The sequence below is a fragment of the Macaca fascicularis genome, chromosome 2 (assembly GCF_037993035.2).
Source record: "Macaca fascicularis isolate 582-1 chromosome 2, T2T-MFA8v1.1".
Classification (NCBI taxonomy): Eukaryota; Metazoa; Chordata; class Mammalia; order Primates; family Cercopithecidae; genus Macaca; species Macaca fascicularis.
In genome coordinates, this window is record NC_088376.1 from 161505415 (window position 1) to 161532352 (window position 26938).

General features: G+C 38.4%; 1 protein-coding gene across 39 annotated transcripts in view; it reads left to right on the forward strand.

Annotated features, from left to right (window-relative positions):
- The first annotated feature begins 2124 nt into the window (after positions 1-2124).
- GOLGB1 (golgin B1) overlaps positions 2125-26938 on the forward strand; it is a 91539-nt gene continuing 66725 nt past the window's right edge. For 8 of the 39 annotated variants that reach the window (XM_005548015.5, XM_005548019.5, XM_005548020.5 and 5 more), the window contains exons 1-5: positions 2125-2234; positions 20383-20480; positions 21320-21472; positions 22001-22153; positions 24183-24311. In XM_005548015.5, the coding sequence (XP_005548072.3) occupies positions 20385-20480; positions 21320-21472; positions 22001-22153; positions 24183-24311 (531 nt within the window). In that variant the 5' untranslated portion in view covers positions 2125-2234; positions 20383-20384. Of the gene's footprint in view, positions 2859-20141; positions 20210-20382; positions 20509-21319; positions 21473-22000; positions 22154-24182; positions 24312-26938 lie in introns of those variants that run through there. The other 31 variants (XM_005548016.5, XM_074033338.1, XM_074033361.1 and 28 more) reach the window with 9 other exon arrangements.

Genomic DNA, 26938 nt, shown 5'->3' on the forward strand with positions numbered 1-26938 from the left:
TTTGTGTAAGGGAGTACAATAGGACTCTCAGTGATGGTTTCTATTTTCTCTAAGGTAGAAGCAAGTTCATCTGCTGGGAGTGTGAGGTGTAGATATGCGGATGGGACTTAAAGAGGATGTTAAAGGTTTGAATAATTGTGGCAAATGGGAGAGGAAGCTGAAGACAAGAAGGATTTGGGAGTGTGCTGAAGATGGAGTTCAGCTGGAAACTGAATGTGTAGTGGTCAGGACATTGATGTCATTATTGTCCTGATGTCTCCTGCAGCATTTTGCTCCCCAAAGGTAGGAGTAGAGACCAATAGTTGGACTGATGCAGGTTTAGGACTTTGCTGGGTGGATACAATGAGGGATATAAGAATATGACGTATTCATAAAGTGCTGCAGCATTGACGTTGAATAGCCACTTCAAATTCTGTCTCTGCCCCTCACCATGGGACCTTGTGCAAATTAACCTTCTGTAGTCTTATTGCCTTGCATTTAAAATAAGGATAATCACATATACTTTATTAATTTAATAGATATTGAGTGCCCTCCTCTATATTTTCTGGGACCTGGAGATAAAGCTGAGATCAAAATTACTACCTTCCTGGAGCTTATAATCTAATGAGAAGAGAGATACAAGATAAATGAATAAAATATATAGTATGTTAGATGGCAAAATGCTTAGGGGGAAAAAGAAGCAAAGAAGTATAGTGCATGCAGCAATTTTATTTATGTTTGTATTGATACATATTTGTACATATTTATGGGGTGTGGTAGTTTGATATATGCATACAATGTGTAATAATCAAATCAGGGTGTTTAGGGTATCTATCACCTCGAACATTTATCATTTCTTTGTGTTGGGAACATTTCTAATCTTCTCTTCTAGTTATTTTGATATATATATATATTAACTATAGTCACCCTACTGTGCTATCAAACACTTGAACTTATTCCTTATATGTTTGTACTCATTAACCAATCTCTTCCCTGCCTCCCCCAACTCCACCTTCCCAGGCTCTGGTACTTATCTCTGCTCCATGAGATCAACTTTTTAAGCTCCCACATGAGTGAGACTATGGGATATTTGTCTTTCTGTGCCAAACTTATTTCACTTAGCATAATGACCTCCAGTTCTGTAAGATGGGCAGCCAGGAAAGGCCTTACTGAGCTGATGTTTGAATTGCGAAGTTATGTAATCATTGAGATGAGTATACATACAATGGGCCAGCTGAGTGCACGGTAAGATTAAATAAATTCAAACTAACATTATTCTTATGGCCTAGAGAGTGCCTGAAATGACAGGTCACTGGGAGTTGGCTACTTTCCCTCCCTTTCCTTGGGGTTTAAGGAGAGCATGCGTGATTTCAGTCTTTTGCTGGAGCGCTTCACTGACACCCATTGCAGAGCCTGAGCCCTCAACTCTCAATCTTTGCTTAGGTCCTGGCTCAGGCTCCACTTTGTAAGAGGCACCTTTCTAGTACTCACTACTCTCTCTCTCACAATCAAGTCCTTACAGACATCGCTGATCCTCTTTCACACTGACACCGGGTTCTAGTTCGAGTTTCATCACTAAGTCGCTGTTTGTCTTTGGGCAAGTTACTTCTGTGGTTAATTATTTTTCATCAACAAAATCAAAAGGTCATATTAGACGAAGAACTAAGAGGCTCCAGTATTTTTTGACTCTTAAGAGTCCCATATCCCCGACTCCCTTCTCACAGCTCATTCAACAATCCTAATGGCAGGGGGTGCCCGCAGTCTCAAGTCTCTACGGAAGCCCAAGCCGCAGTCTCGGTCAGTCACAGCCTACTAAGCGGAGGAATTAGACGAAACCAGCATAACCACCTCACACTGAGAACACCTGACCTTTCCCAGAACGCCCGCCCACTCGGCATTTCCTGTCCCTCCCCAGATCTTCTTCCGGGGCACCTACTCGCGTCTAATCACGCCCCTCATTCACTCTTTAGGGTCCATTGGCTGTTTCTTTGAGGAAGCGGGGCATCTTCTGTCGTTGATTGGTTTCCGTCATTGTTGATAGGTTGGTAACAAACAAGGCGTGCCTGGTCTCCCTGGTAACCCACTGCCGATAGTCCTGATTGGTCGGTGTCTTAATCCCATCTTCCGTCCCAACTGCTAGTGGCTGAGTCCCTGGCGGGGCGCGGCGGTGGAAGGTGTTGCGTACGGGGTTCCCGAGCTGACGTGGCTTGAATTGGGAGGGGGGCAGCTGAAGCCTCAGGCGGCAGCGCTTCTAGGTGAGTGGGGGACGCTCCCCAACTCTTCCCTCTGCGAGTCCAATAACAGTCACCCCCGCCAGAGGGGTCGCGGGAGCTGCCCAAGCAGCTACACTGAAGTCCCCTCCTCGCCCCGCCTCTCCCGGATTCAGTCCTGGATCCGGCCCTTCACCCGCCTCCTTCACCTACCAGGCCTCGTTCTAGTAGCCCACAAGCCTCTCGGCCCCACCGGAGGGCTTTCGGGGTCGCCCTGCGCAGACTTGGACCACTTGCTCACGGTCTGTCCCCTCCCCGGCACGTTTCTCCCCTGCGAGCGACGGGGAAAAGCGCCCAGGTCAGTCCTGGCCGCACGGCCTTGTTCCTGGAGCGGCCTGCCTAAGTCGGCCTCGGTACGCAGCCGCTGACGTCGGAAAGAACCTGCCGGGCCCCTGTGCTCAGGCCCTAAACAAACTTAGTGTCCCGAAGGGGAGGCGGGACCAAAAGAAATCAAAGGTCTTGAGGGCGGAGATCACAGAATCATTGGCGATATTAATGCAAACGGAGGCCTGTCCAGTGATCCTGCTAATGCTAATGGGTTACTGGAAAGATGAGAAGAGAGGAAAGATCCCAACGATCCCGTCAACACGAAAATCCCAGGAATCAGAGGTGGGCAGGCTGTTAGAGAAAAAGGAACCTCGAGGAGAGTTCTCGAGGAAAAAATAACTTGGTTTGATGGTGTGGAGTGTGTTTAATCTGCACAACCGGAGTGTGAAAGGGAGGGTGAGTCCCTTGAGGAATGAGGAATATATTTGTCTGACTTATTTAAAGAGCTCCAGTTGGTCTGCGGGGAGCGGACACTTTGAGAGTGGGACAGGGATATTTAAAATCATGAATAAGTACTTTCAGTTTTTGAGATAGTTGGAAGCTGGCCGAGCACTTAAAGGACCTTCTTACAGTTCTGTGCAAGATGCAGGCAAGTGGAGGGCTTTTTACAGAAGGGCCGGAGGCCTTTCCAAAAGCGTGAATTTATAAGATTTAGATGGCCAGAATGGTTATGAAGGAGCAAACTCAGGAAATATTCTATTGGAAAAATGGCAGGATTTGGTTTTGTAATGGATGCAGGAAAAAGTTGAAGAGTACTCCAAAGTTGCAGGCATTGTACATTAACTGCTTCATAGCTTTTACTTTTCATCGCTTGACCACAGAATGACCATTTAATGTTTTTCTCTTCACTGCATTAATTTTTTTTACAACCACAGTAGCTTCCAAACCTTTTTAATTGCACTCCCCATCAGTAAAACATTTTTGAGCATGCATCTCCCCAAATATTGTATGTTTAATTATTCATAGTGTATGACTACCACTGTAAATATGTTGTGTATAATATGAAATATGCAAAAGTATAAACTTAAAAGAATGAAATTTTTAAAAAGCCTTGTCCACCCTTTGGGACCTCCCAATCCAATTTGACAATCACGTAAAGATACTTCCTTGTTTTTCAAGAAGGTCGTTGGCATTTCTGGCATCCAGACTCTGGAATGCAGCCTTTCTTAAAAATAATCTTTAGAAGATTTTTTTCAACCTTCTGCTTGAGATTTATAGGCCCCCTTTCTTTTTCTCCCTTTGATTAATGGATTAATTAAAGGGATGTTGACTTTATCCTTGTTTATAAAATAAATCATTCATTAATTTCTCTAGGTTAACTACTATTAGGAATACCACTGATCATTACATACCAGTCTGTGGTTAGAAACCATTATGTAAAAGGAGACTAGGCTCTATGTTGCTGTATTTTTAATTAAGCTATTTTAAGATCAGCTACATGCTTTTGATAAAAGGAAATTTAATACAGAAGGATACAATGTAAAAAGAAAAGTCTTTTTCTTTTCTATCTACTGATCTACCCATCTCCATTCCCCACTTCCCAGAAGTAAGCACTGTAAATAATTTCTTGGTTATATTTAAGAAATTTTCTGATCATAATAAAGCACATGATAATACATACCCGCTTCTGTCTTTCCCACAAGTGGAATGCTAATACACATGCTATTCTACGTCTTTCTTTTGTCCTTTCATACTGTGTATTAGGCACTTTCAATATCCATGGGTATAAAACTGCTTCATCCTTTTAGATGGCTACATGGCATTCCTTTGTAAAAATATAAAAATTATATTTAGCCTGTCCCCATTGATGGACATTTAGATTTTCAGTCATTAACCATCAAAACACTGCTGTAGTGAACATCCATGTATATATATCCTAGGTCCCTTGTGTGAACCTGTCTGTAGTTTAAACAATATGGAATTATTTGGGGCCATATTACTATGAATCATTTTAGTTTACGTACTGCTTAAAAAAAAAAAAAAAGTACTTACCTAACTATTAACATAATGCCCTTGTCCCCTCGTTCTGTTTTCAACCTGAGTGAAGAATATTGGGTAATGAGATTATTCAGAAAATAAAATTTTTTCTGTGTGTCTTCACCCATCAAGAAGCTTTGTCAAACTATATGACTGGGGAAATTACTTAACATCCTTCTGCCTTAGTTTACTCACCTTAAAACTGGGAATATTGACAGTACTCCCTCTTGCATTTGTTTTAGGGATAAAGTGAGTTAAGCCAGGCGCAGTGGCTCAAGCCTATAATCCCAGCACTTTGGGAGGCAAAGGCGGGTGGATCACTTGAGGTCAGGAGTTTGAGACCAGCCTGGCCAACGTGGTGAAACCCCCCTCTCTACTAAAAATACAAAAAGTTAGCCAGGCGTAGCAGCGGGTACCAGTAATCCCAGCTACTCGGGAGGCTGAGGCAGGAGAATCGCTTGAACCCGGGAGATGGAGATTGCAGAGAGATCGTGCTCTGCACTCCAGCCTGGGTGACAATAGTGAAACTCGGTCTCAAAATAAATAAATAAATAAAGTGAGTTAAATAATGAGAAGTAAGTTATGTATAAAGATATTGGAGCAGTGCTTGGCTGGTCATGCTGTGTATGTATGTTATAGCTACCACTTACTTTTAAATTTGTTTAATTAAAATAGTGGCGTCTGCATCATGAAAAATAGTTGTTCATTTTCTAATTGTAAAATTATGTCACAATATCGAATATGTTATTTTCAGCCATACAGCACTACCTATTAGCCCCTCAACTTGGTTGAAAATCATTTTGAGATTTAAAGAATTAAGGACAGCTACTGAGGCTTAACTAAATAAGCATGAAATAAGTTTCTGGAGTCACCTCAACTGAAACCTAACCACCTTCTCTGTGTTTCTGTGGGAAAATATGATTTAAATTCCAAAATAGATGGCGTGTGTGCATATACACACAGGCATGCACTCACTGTCTTCAGTTATTTTGCTTATTTTCCTGTGCATGTTGTTCTGTTTTCTGTGACTAGGGACATGCTTTATATTTCTTTTTGTATTTTTATAGTTCCTAGCATAATGCTCAACACCAGGTGGTTGTTGTAAGAACAATCGTTGATAACAGTGAAGACTTGGAGAAAATAAAACTTACTTAATTCTAGTGCCACTTTAACACATAAGTGTTAAGGTCCTTGTGAAAGCTGTGGCCAGCATAGACTTTGAGGAATTGTTTTATTTGCCGTAGTGTTTTATGGAATCCCTGGCCTTGGCATGATGCAGCTTCTTATTGAGCCAGGACTGAAAACTCAGTTCCTTGGCTCCCAGTTTAGTGCACTTCCCACTATGTCACCTGCTTTCCTGTGGATCTCTGAGATTGTTGAATCAATCTATGAGAGACTCCTTTTGTCTTGCCTGAACTGGTACATCTCTAGCACTCTCCCAGATTTTTATCTCATTTAAATATTAATCTTTCCTTCCTTAAAATGTACATATTTTTAAATGGTTATGTGAGAAAAGTAATCTGTTTTTCCTTTAAATAGCTTTTTATTTTATTCTATTAATCTTTTTTATTTTATTCTTTCTTTTTTTTGAGACAAAGTCTTGTTCTGTTGCCTAGGCTGGAATACGGTGGTGTGATCATAGCTGACTGCACTCTCAAACTCCTGGGCTCAAGTGATCCTCCTGCCTCAGCCTCCCGAATAGCTGGGACTACAGGCATATGCCAGTATGCCCAGCTAATTAAAAAAAAAAAATGTTTGTGGAGACAGGGTCTCACTATGTTGCTCAGGCTGGTCTTGAACTCTTGTGCTCAAGCCATCCTCTCACCTCAGCCTTCTAAAGTGCTGGGATTACAGGCGTGAGCCACCCTGCCTGGCTGCTATTGTATTATGTATTTAACTAAGGGACCTTGAAATGTCTTAATTTCTAAGTGTCAGTTTTCCCTCTATAAAATGGGGATGATGATAATACTTATCTTGCAGATTTTGTTAAGATTAAAGAGTATATAAAGTGTCTGGTACACTTACTTACATTTAAATTAAATGTTGCTCAGTAATTGTTGCCATTAATATTATCATTATTACCCTGTGTTCATGTGTATGTGTTCTTCGTTTGCTATGATATTCAGTGATACTCAGTAGGATGCTGGTGGGCACGCTTCTTTCTGGGGAGGGTCAATCAGAAACTCATGTGGTAGTGGTATGGGTGTCCATAGTGGATTTCATAATAATTAATGATATTTGAATTACTAGAATAAATCCACTTGGTGATCATTTTTTTCAGTATCTAGTCAGATTCAGTTTGCTAATATTTTATTTAAAATTCTAATTCAAATGTATTTAGAATGTTGGCATCAATATTTGTAGGGAGATGGTTTGCAATTTTTCATTTTCTTTTTCTATATTTTGGAGCAATATAAATAGCAACTTCTATAGCACTTAGATTCTCTCATTTTTGACCATTGGGTAGAATTTTCTAATAGCAACTATTCCTGGTGTTTTAGCATTGGTGGCTTATTTTATAATTTTTCCATGGAAATTTATGTATTTACAATTTCTATTCCTAGAGGTATTAATTTTGATTAACTGGGTTTTTTTAAATTATATTTTAAATTCTAGGGTACATGTGCACAACGTGCAGGTTTGTTACATAGGTATCCATGTGCCATGTTGGTTTCCTGCACCCATCAACTCTTCGTTTACATTAGGTATTTCTCCTAATGCTATCCCTTACCCAGCCCTCCACCCCGACAGGCCCTGGTGTGTGATGTTCCCTGCCCTGTGTCCAAGTGTTCTGATTGTTCAATTCCCACCTATGAGTGAGAACATGCGGTGTTTGATTTCTGTCCTTGTGATAGTTTGCTGAGAATGATGGTTTCCACCTTCATCCATGTCCCCGCCAAGGACATGAACTCATCTTTTTTTATGGCTACATAGTGTTCCATGGTGGATATGTGCCACATTTTCTTAATCCAGTCTATCACTGATGGACATTTGGGTTGGTTCCAAGTCTTTGCTATTGTGAATAGTGACACAATAAACATACATGTACATGTGTCTTTATAGTAGCATGATTTATAATCTTTTTGGTATATACCCAGTAATGGTATGGCTGGGTCAAATGGTATTTCTAGTTCTGATCCTTGAGGAATTGCCACACTGTCTTTCACATGGTTGAACTAATTTACACTCCCACCAGTAGTGTAAAAGTGTTCCTATTTTGCCACAACCTCTCTAGCATCTGTTGTTTCCTGATTTTTAATGATCGCCATTCTAACTGGCGTGAGATGGTATCTCATTGTAGTTTTGATTTGCATTTCTCTGATGAACAGTGATGATGAGCATTTTTTCATGTGTCTGTTGGCTACATAAATGTCTTCTTTTGAGAAGTATCTGTTCATATCCTTTGCCCACTTTTCGATGGTGGTGTTTGCTTTTTTCTTGTAAATTTGTTTAAGTTATTTGTAGATTCTGGTTATTAGCCCTTTGTCAGATGGGCAGATTGCAAAAATTTTCTCCCATTCTGTAGGTTGCCTGTTCACTCTGATGGTAGTTTCTTTTGCTGTGCAGAAGCTCTTTAGTTTAACTAAATCTCACTTGTCTATTTTGACTTTTGTTGCCATTGCTTTTGGTGTTTTAGTCATGAAGTCTTTGCCCATGCCTATGTCCTGAATGGTATTGCCTAGGCTTTCTTCTAGGGTTTTTATGGTTTTAGGTCTAACATTTAAGTCTTTAATAAGGTTTAAGGAAGGGATCCAGTTTCAGCTTTCTACATATGGCTAGCCAGTTTTCCCAGCACCATTTATTAAGTAGGGAATCCTTTCCCCATTTCTTGTTTTTGTCAGGTTTGTCAAAGATCACATGGTTGTAGATGTGTGGTGTTATTTCTGAGGTCTCTGTTCTATTCCATTGGTCTATACATCTATTTTGGTATAAGTACCATGCTGTTTTGGTTACTGTCGCCTTGTAATATAGTTTGAAGTCAGGTAGCGTGATGCCTCCAGCTTTGTTCTTTTTGCTTAGGATTGTCTTGGCTATGTGGGCTCTTGTTTGGTTCCATATGAACTTTAAGGTAGTTTTTTCCAATTTTGTGAAGAAAGTCCTTGGTAGCTTGATGGGGATGGCATTGAATCTATAAATTACCGTGGACAGTATGACCCAGTGTGCTATAATTCTTATTCATATATATTCAAATTATACTTTTAGCCAATGGGAACCTGTGTCCTTTGAAAGCTTCCTATTTTGTATGACAAGATGTTTCAGGATCATTTTGTACATTTCCACTTTAGAACTAGAATTAGCCATTTCTCTAAGAAAACCTCCTTTTAAAAACTTTTTAAAGATGGGAACGAGTATTTCAAGACCCCAATCTAGGCACTAGAGATATTCATTGCTTCTCAATTTGTCATTACTTTTAAGCCTTTTCAGTGGACAGAGCTAGGAAAATATGTGAACAAATATAAAATACTGAATTGTCATTTCACACTGTTCCTATTCAGATTCAAAGATCAATACAAAGTTTGTATTTTGGGGTTCTTAATTTCTTCTGTATTACATCTGTATCTTCTTTTCATAACTGAAAATACAGAATTAATATATCCATAATTACTCATTTGCTTTAATTCTACATTTCACATATAGGAATCTAGGAGTAGTGATACTAATATCAGCACCACAACCCCTTTAGACGAGATCGGGTGTGTTCAGGGTAGTATGACCATAGACAACTACTTTTAATTATTGAAAACTGTTTAAAAAATATTTTTTATTTTTTGCATATGCTATTCACATTCTTCCCAATTTTTTTTCATGGTTGTCCTATATATTGTCAGAGCATATAATTATTACATACTATGCTGTCTCTTCCTCAGTCTTTATTTAGTCTTAATTCTGTTAATGACCTTATATTTAATGCTCACCACTAGTTCTTATAATGATGTTTCTTTAGTCATTTGGAGTATCTCAAGTTTTGCCTCTAATAAATTCTTTAGGAAAGGCTTAAGGGAATATTCATATTTCATGAATTTTCTTGCTTGTTCATAATATTTTGTCTGTTTTTTATATCTGAAGGTTATGTTTGCCAGAAATAGAATCCTTGGCTCACTTTTTTCTTTTCTTGAATATCTTAAATTTGTAACTCTTTTTTTTTTTTTTTCTGGCAAAAACATTGCTGTTGAAAAATCTAATGTTTTCTTTTCTTTATCTTACTAGTCATATGATCTTTGAGCCTAAATCCTAAAGGATTTTTTTTTAAGTCCAGTAATTTTACCAGACCATTTTGTTGGTCATTCTGAGTTGACATTCTGAGGTACACTGTGGGCTCTTTCAAGATGTAGTTTCAAATCTTTTTTTAAAAAAATTCAAATGAGTATTCTTGGATTATGGTTTTTCATATTTGTGCTGTTGGTTTGCTTTTCTTCTTCAGGGAATCCTGTTATTCACATTACTTCAGTATTTATCAGTTTCTTGCAAATCCTTTGTAACTCTTAATTTCTTACATTTTTAAAAAATAAACAGATAATTAGGAATTATTTCAGATCACTACAGAAAGTTTACTACAGAAGATTTGCAAAGATAGTGCAGAAATCTGGTGTATCCTTTGCTTAGTATTCCCTAAGATTAACATGTGACATTAGCAGTGTACAAAATTTAGAAACCAGCATTGTACATTAATATTAACTAAGCTCCAGACGTTCACATTTCACCAGTTTCTCCATTAATGTCCATTTTCTGTTCCAGGATTCAATTCAGGATATCATGTTGCATTTAGTCCATTTCTTTTTCTTTTGTTTGTTAAATATGAAGACAATTGTAGAGTCACATGCAGTTGTAAGAAATAATACAGAGCTCTTTTACACACTTTGTTGTTTCCTCCATTGGTAACATTTTGCAAAAACTAATACATAATATCATAATTAGGATATTGAGATTGATATATTCCCCAGTTTTACTTGTGTATTCATTTGTATATTCATTATATATGTCTGTGTGTGTATTATTAAGTTCTGTAGTATTATATCACCTGTGTAGGTTCCTGTATCCACTGCCATAGTCAAGATATTGAACAGTTGCACCACCACAAGGATCCCTTGTGTTACCTTGTTATGACCACAGTCACTTCCCACCCCAACCCCTGTCTAACCACTGGTAACCACTAATCTTTCCATTTCTAGAATTTTGTCATTTCAAAAATGTTATGGAAGTATGGAATTGTATAATATGTAACCTTTTGGGATTGGCTTTTTTTTTCTTTCAGTGTAGTTTTCTGGAGATCCATCTAAGTTGTTGGGTTCATCAGTAGTTCGTTCCTTTTTATTACTGAGAAGTATTCCATGGGATGTATGTACCAGTTTGTTTAACCATTTCCCGGTATATAACAGTTTGTTTAACCATCTATTAATACAAATAAAACTGCTATGAATGTTTATATACTGCAGGTTTTTGTGTGAACTTAAGTTTTCTTTTCTCTAAGATAAATGCTGGGGAGTAGAATTGAGGGTCATAAGGTAGTTGCATGTCTAGTTTTTAGGTCATTTCTTTTTGATTTTTAAAATTATCCTTCATTTCAACTTTGCTTTTTTTTAATGGCATGGTTTGTTATATTTACTCATTTTCCTTTTCCTTCTAGTTTTGTTTTCATTTCCAAAATGATTTTTTAAATTTTTCAGTCACTTCTTGTTTTCACTTTATTTCTGGGTTTTTCTATTTCTGGTGTTTATTTTTTCACATCTTATGTCATTTTAAATGCCTTTTAGTTCCTTAAGTAGATTTAGGTGGTTATAGTTTTGAACTGTGTTTTGAGCATGGCTCTCTGACATGCTTCCATTTTCTGTCTGGATGTTATTATGATTGTTTTCCTCCTTTTTTTTCCTTCTAGTAACGTATCTGAAGTGTGATACTTTTCAGTTGCTCTTTTTTTTTGGGGGGGGGGGTGGGGGGTGGCAGGGTCTTACTCTGTCACCCAAGCTGGAGTGTAGGGGTGTGATTATGGCTCACTGCAGCCTCCACCTCTTGGGCTCAAGCAATCTTCCCACCTCAGCCTCCTGAATAGCTGGGCCTACATGCATGTGCCACCATGCCTGGCTAATATTTAAAAAAAAAATTTTGTAGAGATGGGATCTTGCTATATTGCTCAGGCTACTCTTGAACTCCTAGGCTCAAGTGGTCATCCCACCTCAGCCTCCCAAAGTGCTAGGATTACAGGATGAGCCAGCACGCCTGGCCTCAGTAGTTCATTTTTAATATGAATTTAGTGTTGCTGAACTTTTAGAAAGAGATTTTATACAGCTTTTCTAACTTGATAAGGTTTCTTCTTGTGCTGTTTTCAGACATTGTTCAACTATATGGCAGCTGATTTCTCAGATTTCCTGCTTTTCTTTCCTTGCCACTTTTACCCGCTCTTTATCTGGACCTCCTCTTTCCTTAGTCACTTAATTTTAATTCTCCTCTTAGCAGATTCTCCTCAGTGTGGGACCCTATCCTGCAAGAGAGCCCCAACTCTTCAGTTCTGAGAATTTATAATAAAGGTCCAGACTGCCTCAGCTCTTTCAGCCCTTGTAGGCCCCTGGCAGGTACCTGTTACTGGAATGGGAAGACTCCTCCTTATATCAACTACTGTTCTGTAATTGGCTTGGCACATTTGCCAGTGAATGCTCACTGGCTCTTTTGAGGTCCTCTTGGTGTCACACTCCTCTGGCTTCCCTCAGTTTCCTCCCAGTTAAACACCAGTGACACCCAGATCTTGTGACTGTTGGTGGTTTGTCTATATCCACGTTTATTTTGGGGTTTGTAGGAAACTTTGTAATTTTTTGGTGAAGGCTGTCGTGGATCTTTTGTTATCTAGTTGCTTTGTCTGTTTTTATGTGGGAATAAAGGAAGATACAAAATCCATGGGGCCCCTTGCTACTCCCATCTTCTCAGAACCCCATCAGTTGGTTATTTTGTTTTCTTTGTTCCCAAAGTGGTCTGAAAAATCTGAAGATAAAGTGATTCTGTTTGATAAGTTAGGTTCCATTATGATTTTCTTTGATTAGTAGAAATCTGTATGTTTAAGAAACTCTTTAGTAATGGTATTCATTTCCTTCATTATATACCAAAAAAAATATGATCTCTAAAGTTAAAAAGAAAGTTTAGAATCTGTATACTGCTGAATTGTGATTTTTTTTAACCTGACTATAGCTGTGGTTCTCATACCTTGAATAAATAGTTATATATGGCCCTGTGTACTCATGTATGACACTGTGTTGCCCTTCCAGGATTTAGATATGAAGTTATATACGCTCCTGCATTGCCTTCCTAGGGAACAGTTCACGTTTTCTATCTCTGTCTCACATATCTTTTCCAAGTGATGTGCTACTTAGATTACCCAAGACAACCTATTAAAAAAACAGATATTTCTCATCACTTCTTTCTTAAAAACCATGGCTGTCCTAAACACTATTATTATCCCCAGTAGGAGAAAACTGTAGCAGAGCCTAGTTTCATTTAAGTGTTTATTTTGTACAATAGTTTTTATATTTCTTCCTGCTGAGGGTGTTTTTTGTTGTTGTTGTTCTTGTTTTTGAGACGGAATCTTGCTCTGTTGTGCAGTGGTGCGATCTTGGCTCACTGCAACCTCTGCCTCTCGGGTTCAAGTGATTCTCCTGCCTCAGCCTCCTGAGTAACTGGGATTACAGGCACGTGCCGCCACACCTGGCTAATTTTTGTATTTTTAGTAGAGACGGGGTTTCACCACGTTGGTCAGACTGGTCTCAAACTCCTGACCTTGTGATCAACCCGCCTCAGCCTCCCAAAGTGCTGGGATTACAGGCATGAGTCACTGCACCTGGCCTCTGATGAGGGTTTTAAAATGTTTTACATTTTATTACAAAATGTAAAATTAGGCATAATCATGTAAACTAATACTATGCACAGTCCAGTTGTATTTTGATTTTTCCTATCAAAGCATTAATATGCTTCTCACTTTCATGAACTTTATGGACTAGCAGTTGACACTGATCTGAATATGTAGCCTACACAGTGGTTATAAAAGTAAATTGATTTTGGAATAACTTTAGATTTACATATAACTTGGGAAGATTAGATGGACAGTTATTGTATACACTTTATCTAGCATCCTCTAATGTTAACATTTTACACAGCCATGGTAAGTTTTTCAAAACAAAGAACACAGGTGCAATGCCATAAACTAAACTATAGGCAGACTTCATTCAGATTTCACCATTTTTTCCACTAATGTCCTTATTCTGTTTCAGAACCCAATCCAGGATACTGCCTTGCGTTTATTTATTTATTTATTTATTTAGAGACAGGGTCTCACTCTGGCACCCAGGCTGGAGTGCAGTGGTGCGATCTCAGCTCACTGCAACCTCTGCTTCCCGGATTCAAGTGATTCTCCCATCTCAGACTGCCCAGTAGCTGGGACTACAGGTGCATGCCACCACACCCGTCTGATTTTTGTGTTTTTTAGTAGAGATGGGGTTTCACCATGTTGGCCAGGCTGGTCTCGAACTACTGACCTCAAGTGATCCACCTGCCTTGGCCTCCCAAAGTGCTGGGATTACAGGCGTGAGCCACTGTGCCCGGCCTACTTTGTATTTAATCAGCATGTCTCCTTGTCTTCTCTCATCTGTGACTGTTTCTTAGTTTTTTGTTGTTTTTCATTACTTTGACAGTTTTGAAGAGTATTGGTCAGGTATTTCTAGAATGTCCCTGAGTGTGGGCTTTCCTACCGTTTTCTCTTGATTAGACTGGGCTTACGGGTTTTGCAGAATACCACAGAGATAAAGTACCCTTCTCATCACATTATATCAGGGGTTACATGATATTACGATGATTTATCACTGGTGATGTTAATCTTGATCACTTGGTTGAGGTGTTGGTTGCCAAGTCTCACCACTGATGTTGCTATTTTTCTTTTTTCATATTCTAGTCTTTGGAAATGATTCACTAAGTCCAGCCCATACTGAAGGAGAGTGGAATTCAGCTCCACTTTTTAGAGGGGGTCGTAGCTACATAAATTATTTGGAATTCTTTTGTAAGGAAGATTTGTCTCTATTATTAATTTATTTAATTTATTTATGTCAATATTGACTGATGGATATTTAATTTTTTATTTGGGTTATAATCCATATAATCAAATACCATTGTTATTTATTTTGCGACTCAAATTATTCTAGCATTGGTCATTGGGAGCTCCTTCAGGTTGGCTCCTGGTCACATACCCCATTTTTTTTCTTTTCCTTTTTTGAACACTTCCTTACTTTCTAGCTCCCTGCCCCAACCCTAGATAGGCAGCCATTTCTCCAAGGAGCCCTAGTTCCTTTTATTGGAGATTTGCATTTAGAAATCAAGATCTAGATGCTGGATGCACTCATTGCTACCGAGGTGTTACTGTTTCTAGGAGTTTTCAGTGGACACAACTAGAATATATATTTCTCTGTAATAACTGATTATTTATAATGCATACATATCTATACTTATTTCTGCATTTATCTATTTACATATATATTAAAATAAACATGAGTTCATACTGATATCTCTGACTCTAATCCAGTACCATGGGGTTTATCCTAGCCTTCTTGCCTTGTTTATTTGTAACTTCTTTCACTGATGGTAAAAAACCTGAATCTCATTATTTACAATTTACTTACTCGTTTAACTCTAGTGTACAATGAAGTAGTTTCAGAATTACCAATCCATACCACTGTGAGAAAGAAATTTACCAACTAGAGTACAGTGTTTATGTCAGTTCTTTTTGTCTTTATCCTTATAGTACCCAGTCAAAACACCATTTTTGTTTCTTAGGTTAGCCCCATCTCCTTCAGTGCGGTTATATCATATATTTATAATATAGTTAGATCTATTTGTCACAGTCTGCATTCCATTTTTGGAACTCCTGACATCCTGGGTGAAGTTTTAAAAAAATTGTGTACAATTAAGTTGCTCTTTGGAATGTACAGTTCAGTGAGTTTTGACAAATGCACATGGTTATGAATTTACCACTTCAGGATCATACAGAACAGTTCCTTCACCTTAGACATTCCCTTGTGTTGCTCTTTTTTATTCAGCCACATCTCCTTCCCTCAAGCCCTGACAGCTATGTTTGTGTGGGTTTATTTCTGGACTTGTTCAAAATGTTATATAAGTAGAATAGTATGGTGTGTATCTTTTAGTGTTTAGCTTATTCCATGTAGCAAAAGGCATTTTAGGTTTAAGTATTGTGTTGTGTGAATCAATAGCTCATTCTTTTGCTGAGTAGTATTCCATTGTTTGGATGTGCTACAGTTTGTTACTCATTCACTTGTTGAAGGATATCCTGGCTATTTTCAGAATCTGTGATTATGAGCAAACCTACTATAAACTTGGTTAGATGCCTAGGAGTGAGATTGGTAAATGTACGTTTAACTTTTAAAGAAACTGTCAAACAGTTTTCCAAAGTAGCTGTACCATTTTGTATTCTAATCTGCAGGCACTGAAAGTTCCTGTTGTTCTATATCCCTGCCAGCATTAAAAAATACATATTTTAGCAATTCTAATAGGTAGGTAGTGGTATTTCATTTTACTTTTAATGAGTATTTTCCTAATGCCAGATTAACTTAAGCATCTTTTCATATATTTATTTACCATCCACATATCTTCTTTGGTGAAGTATCCACATCTCTTGCACATTTCTTTATCAGGTGTTTTACTTTATTGATGTTGAGGTTTTTTTTGTTTTTTTTTTTTTTTTTTTTGAGACGGAGTCTCGCTCTGTCGCCCGGGCTGGAGTGCAGTGGCCGGATCTCAGCTCACTGCAAGCTCCGCCTCCCGGGTTTACGCCATTCTCCTGCCTCAGCCTCCCGAATAGCTGGGACTACAGGCGCCCGCCACCTCGCCCGGCTAGTTTTTTGTATTTTTTTTTAGTAGAGACGGGGTTTCACCGTGTTAGCCAGGATGGTCTCGATCTCCTGACCTCGTGATCCACCCGCCTCGGCCTCCCAGAGTGCTGGGATTACAGGCTTGAGCCACTGCGCCCGGCCGATGTTGAGTTTTAATGTATTTTTATTTTTTTTATTCTGGATACTAGTTATTTACTGGATATGCTATTTGTAATATTTTCTCCTAATCTGTGACTTGTCTTTTTTTTTTTTGAGACAGAGTCTCGCTCTGTTGCCCAAGCTGGAGTGCAGTGGCATGATCTCAGCTTACTGCAATCCCTGCCTTCCAGGTTCAAGCGATTCTTGTGCCTCAGCCTCCCGAGTAGCTGGGACTACAGGCATGCACCACCACGCCCAGCTGATTTTTGTATTTTTAGTAGAGGTGGGGTTTTGCCATGTTGGCCAGACTGGTCTTGAACTCCTGGCCTGAACTGATCGGCTTGCCTCAGTCTCCCAAAGTGCTGGGATTACAGGTGTGAGCCACTGCGCCCAGCTTCAATGACTTGTCTTTTCATTTTCTTAACATCGTCTTCACAGAGCAAAAGTTGTATGTTTTGATAAATTTTTAATCAATATTTTTTATAATGTATTGTGCTTTTTTGGTGTCTAAAAGCTCACTGCCAAATTCAGCATCACAAAAATTTTCTCCTGTGTTTATTTCTGAAAGCTTTACATTTTAAGTTTAGGTCTTTGATCCATTTTGAGATATGCTTTGTATAAGGTGCGAGTTGTATGTCAAGGTTCACTCTTCTGTAGATGTCCAATTGTTCCATAACCATTTATTGAAAAGATTGTCCTTTCTCAACTTAATTGCATTTGTACCTTTGTCAAAAATCAGTTGACTCGATTTGTGTGTGTCTATTTCTAAGCTCTCCATTTTGCTCCATTGATCTGTGTGTCTGTACTTTCACCAGTGCTGCACCATCTTGTAATTGTAGTTAGTAATTTCCACACTCCTTGCCTTTTCATATGTTTTAGAGTCAGCTTTTTGATGTTTACTAAAAGCTTGATGGGATTAAGTTTGGAATTGCACTAATTTTATAGATCAAAATGGGGAGAATTGGTACTTTAATATTATAGAGTTCAAATGCACATATATGTTCTATTTCTACATTTATTTAGATTTTTTATTTCTTTCTCAGTTTTTCTTTTTTTTTTTTGAGACGGAGTCTCGCTCTGCCGCCCAGGCTGGAGTGCAGTGGCCGGATCTCAGCTCACTGCAAGCTCCGCCTCCCGGGTTCACGCCATTCTCCTGCCTCAGCCTCCCGAGTAGTTGGGACTACAGGCGCCTGCCACCGCGCCCGGCTAGTTTTTTGTATTTTTTAGTAGAGACGGGGTTTCACCGTGTTAGCCAGGATGGTCTCGATCTCCTGGCCTCGTGATCCGCCCGTCTCGGCCTCCCAAAGTGCTGGGATTACAGGCTTGAGCCACCGCGCCCGGCCTTTCTTTCTCAGTTTTTCAGTAGTTTTCGGCATTCAGCAAATATTTGTTAGCTGTCTACCCAAGTCCTGCTCTTCTTTTTCAGTGCTGTTGTAAATGGTATTCTTATTGGTTTCAAATTCCTCTTGTTCATTGTAATGGGAATGCAGCTGACTTTTTTTTTTTTGAGATGGAGCCATCTAGGCTCACTGCAAGCTCCATTTCCTGAGTTCACGCCATTCTCCTGCCTCAGCCTCCCAAGTAGCTGGGATTACAGGTGCCTGCCACCACACCCGGCTAATTTTTTGTGTTTTCAGTAGAAACGGGGTTTCACAGTGTTAGCCAAGATGGTCTCGATCTCCTGAGCTTGTGATCCGCCTCGGCCTCCCAAAGTGCTGGGATTACAGGCGTGAGCCACCGCACCTGGCCTGCAAGTTGACTTTTATATAGTGACTTTGTATCCTGCAACCTTGCTAAATTCACTTATTCTAGGAGTTGTTTTTTAAGGAAAGTCTACATGCACAATCATTTTGATAGTTGAGACAGTTTTATTTCTTCCTTTCCAATTTGTATGTCTTTTCCTTTTCTTGCTTGTTGCACTGGCTGGGCAACTCCAGTATAGTGTTAGATAGAAGTAGTAAGAGACAACATCTTTGCCTTGTTTCTCATATGGTGAGAACATTCAGTTTCTCACCAGTAATTATGAGGTTGGCTGTAAGTTTTTTAAAAATGCCCTTTATTAGGTTAAGGAAATTTACTTCTATTCTTAGTTTGCTGAGAATGAATTATTCTCATTGTGAATTCATAATCATGAATAGATATTGAAATGTATCAAATGCTTTTTCTGAATCTATTGATATTATATGGTTTTCCTCATTCAGTCTATTAATATGGTGAATTACATTGATTTTCATATTTTGAATTAGCATTACATTTCTCGAACCCCACTTGGTTGTGATGTATTATCTTTTTATATATTACTGGATTTAGTTAGCTAATATTTTATGGAGTATTTTGAATATTTTGTTGACCGTGACTATGAGGAACATTGGTCTATAGTTTTCTTGTAGTATCTTTGTCTGCTTTTAGTATTAGGGCAATGCTGGTCTGGTAAAATAAGTTAGAAGGTGTTCCCTCCTTTTCTATCTTCTGGCATATATTATATAAAATTGGTATTATTCCTTAAATGTTTGTTGTTACTTGCTAATGAAGCCACCTTAATCTGGAGTTTTCTTTTTTTAGAAGGTTTTTAATGTATGAATTCAATTTCATATTTATGTGTGTATGTATATATATGAGTGTGTGTGTGTACACACACATGCACTCACACACATCTACTCATTTATATTCAGGTTCTCTATTTCTTCTTGAGATTTGGTAGCTTGTATCTTTCAGTGAACTGACCCATTTTATCTACATCAATGAATTTAAAAGTATAGGGCTATTTGTAGTGTTTATTATCTTTTAATGTATATGTTAGATCATTAATGATGTTTCCTCTTTTATTTATGATGCCAATAATTTATGTCTTCTCTATTTTTTTCTTGGTCATCTTGACTAGAGTTTTATCAATTTTATTGATCTTTTCAGATAATCAACTTTTGGTTTTATTGATATTCTCTATTCTATTTTTATTAATTTCTACTCTGATTTTTTTTTTCCTGCTTAGACACTGGCTTTAATTTATTCTTCTTTTTCTAATTTTCTACCGAAGAATTGTAGGTTACTGATTTCTGTCCTTCCTCCTTTTCTAATATATGCATTTAATGCTGTACATTTTGAACAAAGTTTATATTTAAATTTTAGCAAAACCACATGGTTTATCAAGAAAGCTTTCTGAAAGAATGGGGTTCATGGGGCACATAAAAAGAAAAATGTTGCAGTATCATGGAGTTTATTTGAACAAATGGGAGAAAATAACTGTCTGGCAGAGGAAGAAAGAATAAGAAATTCATGTTTGGGTGTGTGCCTATAGTCTCAGCTACCCGAAAGGCTGAAGTGGGAGGATCGCTTGAGCCCAGGAAGCAGAGGTTGCAGTGAGCTGAGATAGTGTCCCTGTACTCCAGCCTGTGTGACAGAGCAAGACCCTGTCTCAAAAAAAGAAAGAAAAAAGAAATTCATGTTTGAAAGTGAAACTACTATGAAAGAAGGGCATTAAAGATAAAAATTACCTTTAAGGTGTATTTAACAATTATATATTTATATTTAACATTGTATTAATGTTTAATGATTAGGTACTTGTATTTTATTTTAGAAATGATGTTAGTGATGGTGATAACCTCTGTACAATTGCCACTGAAAAGAACAATGTGTGACTACACTGTAAGTACTCAAATGCCTTTTTGAAGACATCATTGTGCTGCAGACTGTGTCTAATACAAATCACCTGTACAGTTTTCTTTTTTCATTTGCGGATGATATGGTTATCAATATAGGAGAAGCCTATGTTCATTTTGCTGATTCTTAGTTTTTTTTCCCCCCTTCTTTTCCTGCAGAAATGCTGAGCCGATTATCAGGATTAGCAAATGTTGTTTTGCATGAATTATCAGGAGATGATGACACTGATCAGAATATGAGGGCTCCCTTAGACCCTGTGAGTAGTTCTGTTCTGATTTGAACTGGTAAGACATATGCTCTGTGTTCTTCTAAGGAAAATAATTTAAGATAGAAGGGTGTGAGAAGCCTCCCTGGTGCTAGTTGAAGCGAGGATTTAGAAAAATACTGAAATTTTATAAGTGATCCTTGTAAGTTTTTAGCTTAAAAGCCACAGTGATGGGAAACAAGTCCTGAATACAATTTGAAAGGACTTTCTCATTTGTCTCCCTGGGTCTTGTTTAGTGCCAGATTGTTTTAAGTCCTTTGTTCTCATCCTTGGCTATTCCTGTTCCACAGGAAAGGTCTAAGTGACAAATGGGGAAACTGGAACACCTTTTGGGTTTCAGAATATCTGTTTGCTTTATAACTTCATTTACCACTTCTCTTATAGTTTGTATTATATTTTCTTTTTTTTTTTTTAAGATGACACAAATTGGCAGTATGTATTATATTTTCTGAAGTCCACATAAGGAATTAATAAAAGTCCTTAGTTTTCTGAGAAGACAAGAAGTAATGCTTAGTGGTTAAGAGAGTTTTACTTAACTACTCTCTAACTTTTGGCCTTTACCCTTACTGGTTTATGATTTTTGCTTTTCTTTATTTTTCTCTTAGGTAAAATTAGGATGATAATACATGGGATAATGTTTGTAAAATGTTTAACATTTATAAAATACTTAATACATTGTAATGGCTATGATAATGATTATTATTGGATCAGAGTTAGATTCTTGAGTTAACAAGAATATGAATTGGGCAAAACATAAGAAGTTGGAATGAAGAAACTCCTATTAGGAAACTAACACCTGGTGCATTGGCAACTTTTTTCCTAAATATTAGGAATTGCACCAAGAATCTGACATGGAATTTAATAATACTACACAAGAAGATGTTCAAGAGCGCCTGGCTTATGCAGAGCAATTGGTGGCGGAGCTAAAAGATATTATTAGACAGAAGGATGTTCAACTGCAGCAGAAAGATGAAGCTCTACAGGTACTATTGTTTTTATCCTTTCTTGTGGAGCGTTTGATAAAGGACAGATGATACACTACTCACTTTGATTTTTGTCTCCACTTAGATTATTAGAGAATCTAATGATCTCCCTAGTACTATAACCTTATGCCTACTGAAAATAACTTTTGGACTGGGCGTGGTAGCTCACACCTGTAATCCCAGCATTTTGGGAGTCTGAGATGGGAGGATTTATTGAGGTCAGGAGTTCGAGATTAGCCTGGGCAACATAGTGAGACCCTGTCTCCACAAAAAAAAATTTTAAAAAAATTAGCTAGGCATGGTGGTGGGCACCTGTAGTCCCAGCTACTCTGGAAGCTGAGATAGGAGGATCATTTGAGCCCAGGAGTTAGAGGCTGCAGTGAGTTGTGATTGCACCACTGCACTCCATCCCTGGTGACAGAGAGAGACCCTGTCTCTAAAAGTAATAATAATAAAAATAACTTTTAGTATGTGCTAGATAAGAGGTAAATAAACATTTATGTATTTACCATCATTGTTCTCGGGCAGGAAGAAAAAAAAGCTGCTGATAACAAAATTAAAAAACTAAAACTTCATGCGAAGGCCAAATTAACTTCTTTGAATAAACACATAGAAGAAATGAAAGCACAAGGAGGGACTGTTCTGCTGACAGAACCTCAGTCAGAGGAGCAACTTTCCAAGGTATGGTGACTGGGTATAGTGTGTATTTCCTAAGTTGAAAAAACCTACGAATACAGCAGATCTTCACCAATCACAAACATTTAGGATGCTAAAATGATACAGCACTAAATAATGTTTTGTTTTTTTGTTTTTTTTTCTTATTGAGCTTATAGTTCAGCTGGACTGTGGGCCACACACAGGGAGAATGAAAGGCCTACAGAAAACATGGATATGAAATGCCAGTTGTGACCTAGACTTTCAGGGAATTAAAAAAGGCTTACAGGAAGAAATAAGTACTGAAGTGAGGCATTTAGAGAGGAGGGAAACCTACCTTTTAGAAGCGTTTCATCATTGATTAGAAGATTAAACTATGTTATCTCTAAGGTTTCTTCCAGCTGTGAAATTTTTTAATTCAGTGACTTAACACAGAATATTCTGTGTCCTCATATAGTCACATAGTGGTGGATTAAAGCTTCATGCATGTGGGCTGAATCAGCTGAATTACCTTGGACTCTCTCAAAGGGAGGCTCTCTAGGTTTATGACTGCAGCCAACAAAGCAGTTTAAGGTTGGAGATACAGAGGAGGAGTAAGGAAAGTACTGCCCTGTGAGGAATATTGTCCCATTACTCAAATTTTCATTATCTTTCCTCTATGGTTAAACTCCACATATTCACATTCAGTTAGATGAGAACAAGAAACTTCAGTTTTGTGGAGAGTTTGGTACAGATTATATGGAGGCAGGCATATCACATACATACTGAAATTATAGAGTGAGCCTAGACTTACTGTGTGTAAGAAATCTTTTTATTTTTTTAGTTTCATTTTGTTTTACTCCTTGACCCACTAGTATCCTTAGTTCTTGGGAAATTAGATTTTAATCAATTTTCTAGGCACAACTCTTGGGATCACTAGTTAGTGACCCAGTTCCTGCTTAGTCTTTCCTCTCAGGGGCTAATGATCAGAGGACATTACTTTTCCTGAATTGATAACCTTATTTAACTTCTTGAAGCTTATTTTAAAAGCTTTTCTCAATCTTCTCAAATAATTTCATCTTGATCCTTCTTTTCCTTTTGGTTTTTCCTCTGTCAGTTATCTTCCCCTCACTGTGGTAGCACCAGCCTCTCTCCTCATATTGCTTTGTTCCCTCCAGCTTCTCCTCAGCTATGATGTCAGATTTTTAAATTACCCATTTTATATTCTGCTTTTTAATTTAATTTTTAGCTCTGAGACCTTAAAGAAATCAATGTCTTAGAGCTCATTTTCTTCTTCTGTTAAAGAAATGATTTCTAAGTTTCAGCAATCAATCATAGCAACCCTTTAACTATTATATACTCAATACAGAGCTAGGTATTCTGTGGAAAGTATAGTTGCAGAAATGACAACAGTCCTCAGGTGCTTGACTGACTTATGTGAAAGTATACAAGTATTCTTTGTAATTCCAGCAAGCAGAAATAGCTTTGTTTAGGGGGTTGGGAGGGACTAAATTTATAGTGAGGCAGAATCTCAGTCTAAGGGAGAGCTTTTGGAAAAAAAAACAGATTATTGAAAAATTTGGATTTCCCCTCACTGGCTCTTTTCTGACGTTTTGCTTCTCACTTAACAACAGCTATAATTTCCTGAGCTCGCTCCTTGATTCTTCAAGGCAGCAAGACTTTGGGTTTTCTATTAAGGTTTAGTCCTGCATGGCACTGACTGGTTTTGCCCTCAGAATAAAAGCTGTCAAAATGGGACACTTGGTGCCATTTCTTCCAATTATCACATCCCCTCCAGTATCTTCCTGCTTTTGGTTGCTCTCCAGTATTTTCAGATAGCTGTTTTCTATGTTGTCCACAGTTTTGGGTTCACATGTTTGGTGTGAGGAACTGTTTGGCCATACGAAAACTGGACAACCCTAAGATTTCTCATTTGTTAGATCAGCTGGTTTTTCTTGCTCCCATCAGTTTAATAAAATTATAACTAAATGGTTGTAAATGAAAAATTAGAAGAAAATATCAAATATATATTAATTGTAATTCTTTTAAATAATGACTTTATCTCCTGCATTTTCAGCATGACAAGAGTTCTACAGAGGAAGAGATGGAAGTAGAAAAGATAAAACATAAACTCCAGGAGAAGGAGGAACAAATCAGCACTTTGCAAGCCCAGCTTACTCAGGCACAGGCAGAACAAGCTGCACAGGTAGGGATGGAATTTACTTCATAATCATTAGGTTAACGAATCACTAAAACCAATGGATTATTATGTGACAAATACATTTTTCTAGATGCACAATGGGCATTTATCTATGTATATATCTGTCTCCTTTTCTTCCTTTCTTCTTGTCTGGTAATTTTATTAGAATATGCTTTGGTATTTGTCATTTTTAGTTGTTATTTGTAGATACCCAATATACTCTTTCAATACATCTTTTCACACATTTTAAGTTTGTTTTTTTGTTTGTTGTTTTATTTCACTTTAGGCATTCTGTTTTTTGTTTATTTTTGTGTTTTTTTTTGTTTTTTATCTTCTATAGTGCAATGAGTTTTTCTTTTATATTGGATTTTTCATGAGTTCAGTCAACTTCATTTCTGATTTTTCTAAATCTGATTTATGTTTTTCTCTCATCTCTGTATAATTTTTTTTTTTTTCTTTTTCTTTTTGTTTTTTTTTTTTGAGACAGGGTCTCACTCTGTTGCCCGGGCTGGAGCGCAGCAGCATGATCTCAGCTCTCTGCAACCTCTGCTTGCCAGGTTCAAGCAATTCTCCTGCCTCAGCCTCCCGAGTAGCTGGGATTACAGGCATGCACCACCATGCCTGGCTAATTTTTTGTATTTTTAATAGCAATGGAGTTCCACCATGTTAGCTAGGCTGGTCTGGAACTCCTGACCTCAAGTGATCCACCTGCCTGGGCCTCCCAAAGTGCTGGGATTACAGGTGTGAGCCACCATGCCTGGCCTGTATAGTTTTCTTAATTTTTAAAAACTTTTTGAAATAGATTGCAATGTGGATTTTTTTTTTTTTTTTTAGTGTGCCTCTGGTATGCTTTTATCACCTATAATCATATCATTCTGCTCCTTAGTTTTGTTTTTAATTTATAATAAAAGAAATTTAATTTAATTTAAATAGAAGAATTTATTTCTTACATTTATGGAGGCTGAGAAGTCTAAAGTTGGGGGACTGCATCTGGTGAGGGTCTTCTTGCTGATAGGGCTCTCAGTGGTGTCGCAAGGCAGCACAAGGCATCACATAGTGAGGGGGCTGAGTGTGCTAATTGGCCAGCTCAGGTCTCTCTTCTTCTTATAAAGCTACCAGTTCCCTTTCTATGACAACCCATTAATTCATTAATCCATGAATGTGTTAATCCATTCCTGAGTTCAGAGACCTCCTGAACCAGTCCTTTCTTAAAGGCCTCTTGTCACACTGGGGATTCAGTTTCAACATGAGTTTTGGAGATGACATTCACACCATAGCCTTCCACCCTTGGCCCTCTAAAACTCATATTCTTCCCATATGCAAATACGTTAATTCTATCCCCGCAGCCCCAAAGTCTTAGCTCATTCCTGCACCAATTCTTCTGTGAGCCTATGAAATAAAAACATTACCTACCTCCAAGATACAATGGTAGGACAAGCATAGGATTCACGTCATCATTCTAAAAGGGAGAACTAGGCAAGAAGAAAGAGAGTAACAGACCCCAAGCAAGTTTGAAAACCAAGAGAGCAGACATTGGGCCTTAAAATTCCAGAAAACCTTCTTTTACTCCATTTTCAGCATCCTCTGTACAGGTACAGGGGTTGGGTCCCTAAGACCTCAGGCAGTTCTGCCCCTATGGCTTTGCTGGGCTTCATCCAGCCAGCAGCTCTCCCAGGCTGACTTTGCATTGCACACTGGTAGCTCTATAGTTCTGGTATGGCAGTGGTAGTTCCACACCATGGTTCCACTAGGCATGGTTCCACTAGTCTCTAGTGGAGACTCTGTAGGGCAATTCCAACCCCTCATTTCCCCTTGGCATTGCTCTAGTGGGGCTGTCGCTGGTGGTTCTGCCCTGAGACAAGTCTCTGCCTGAGCCCCCTGACTTATCCTTTGACATGTGAGTGGAGATTACCAAGCCTCCACAGCTCTTGCTTTCTGTGAGCCTGCGGAATTAGCACCATGTGGATGTTACCAAGTTTTACAACTCATACCTTTTGACCTGTGGCATGAGCCATACCTGGGGCTGCTTTGCACTGACCAGAACAGCTGACCTGCAAGGAGCAGTGTCCTGAAGTGGCACAGAGCAGTGGTATCTCAAGGCCTATTCACAGAAACCATTCTGTCCTCTTAGGGCCATGGGCCTGTGATGGCAGCTGTTGGGGCAGCTTTAAAGGTTTCTAAAATGCCTTCTGAAATGCCTTTAGGGCCTTTTCCCATTGTCTTGACTATTAGTTACTGGCTCCCTTTTAACCGTGTTAATTTCTTTAGCAAGTGGTGGCTGTGCATTCTTGGATTCCCATCCTGAAATCTTCCATTCTTTACCACATGACCAGGTTGCAAATTTTCCAATTTTTTTTTTTTTTGCTCTGTTTTCTTTTTCTGTGTTCACTGTAAGCAGATAGAAGTAACCACATAGCAGCTTGAGCAGTTTGCTGCTTAAAATTTTCTCCTGCCATGTACCCTAGTTCATCACTCTCAAGCTCAGCCTTCTACAAAGTTCTTGGCCATATGAAAACTGGACAAGTTCAGCCAAGTTCATTGCTAATTTACAACAAGGATGGGCTTTACTCTAGTTTCTGATACTTTGTTCCTCAGTTCTATCTGAAACCTCACCAGAATGGGCTTTACTATTT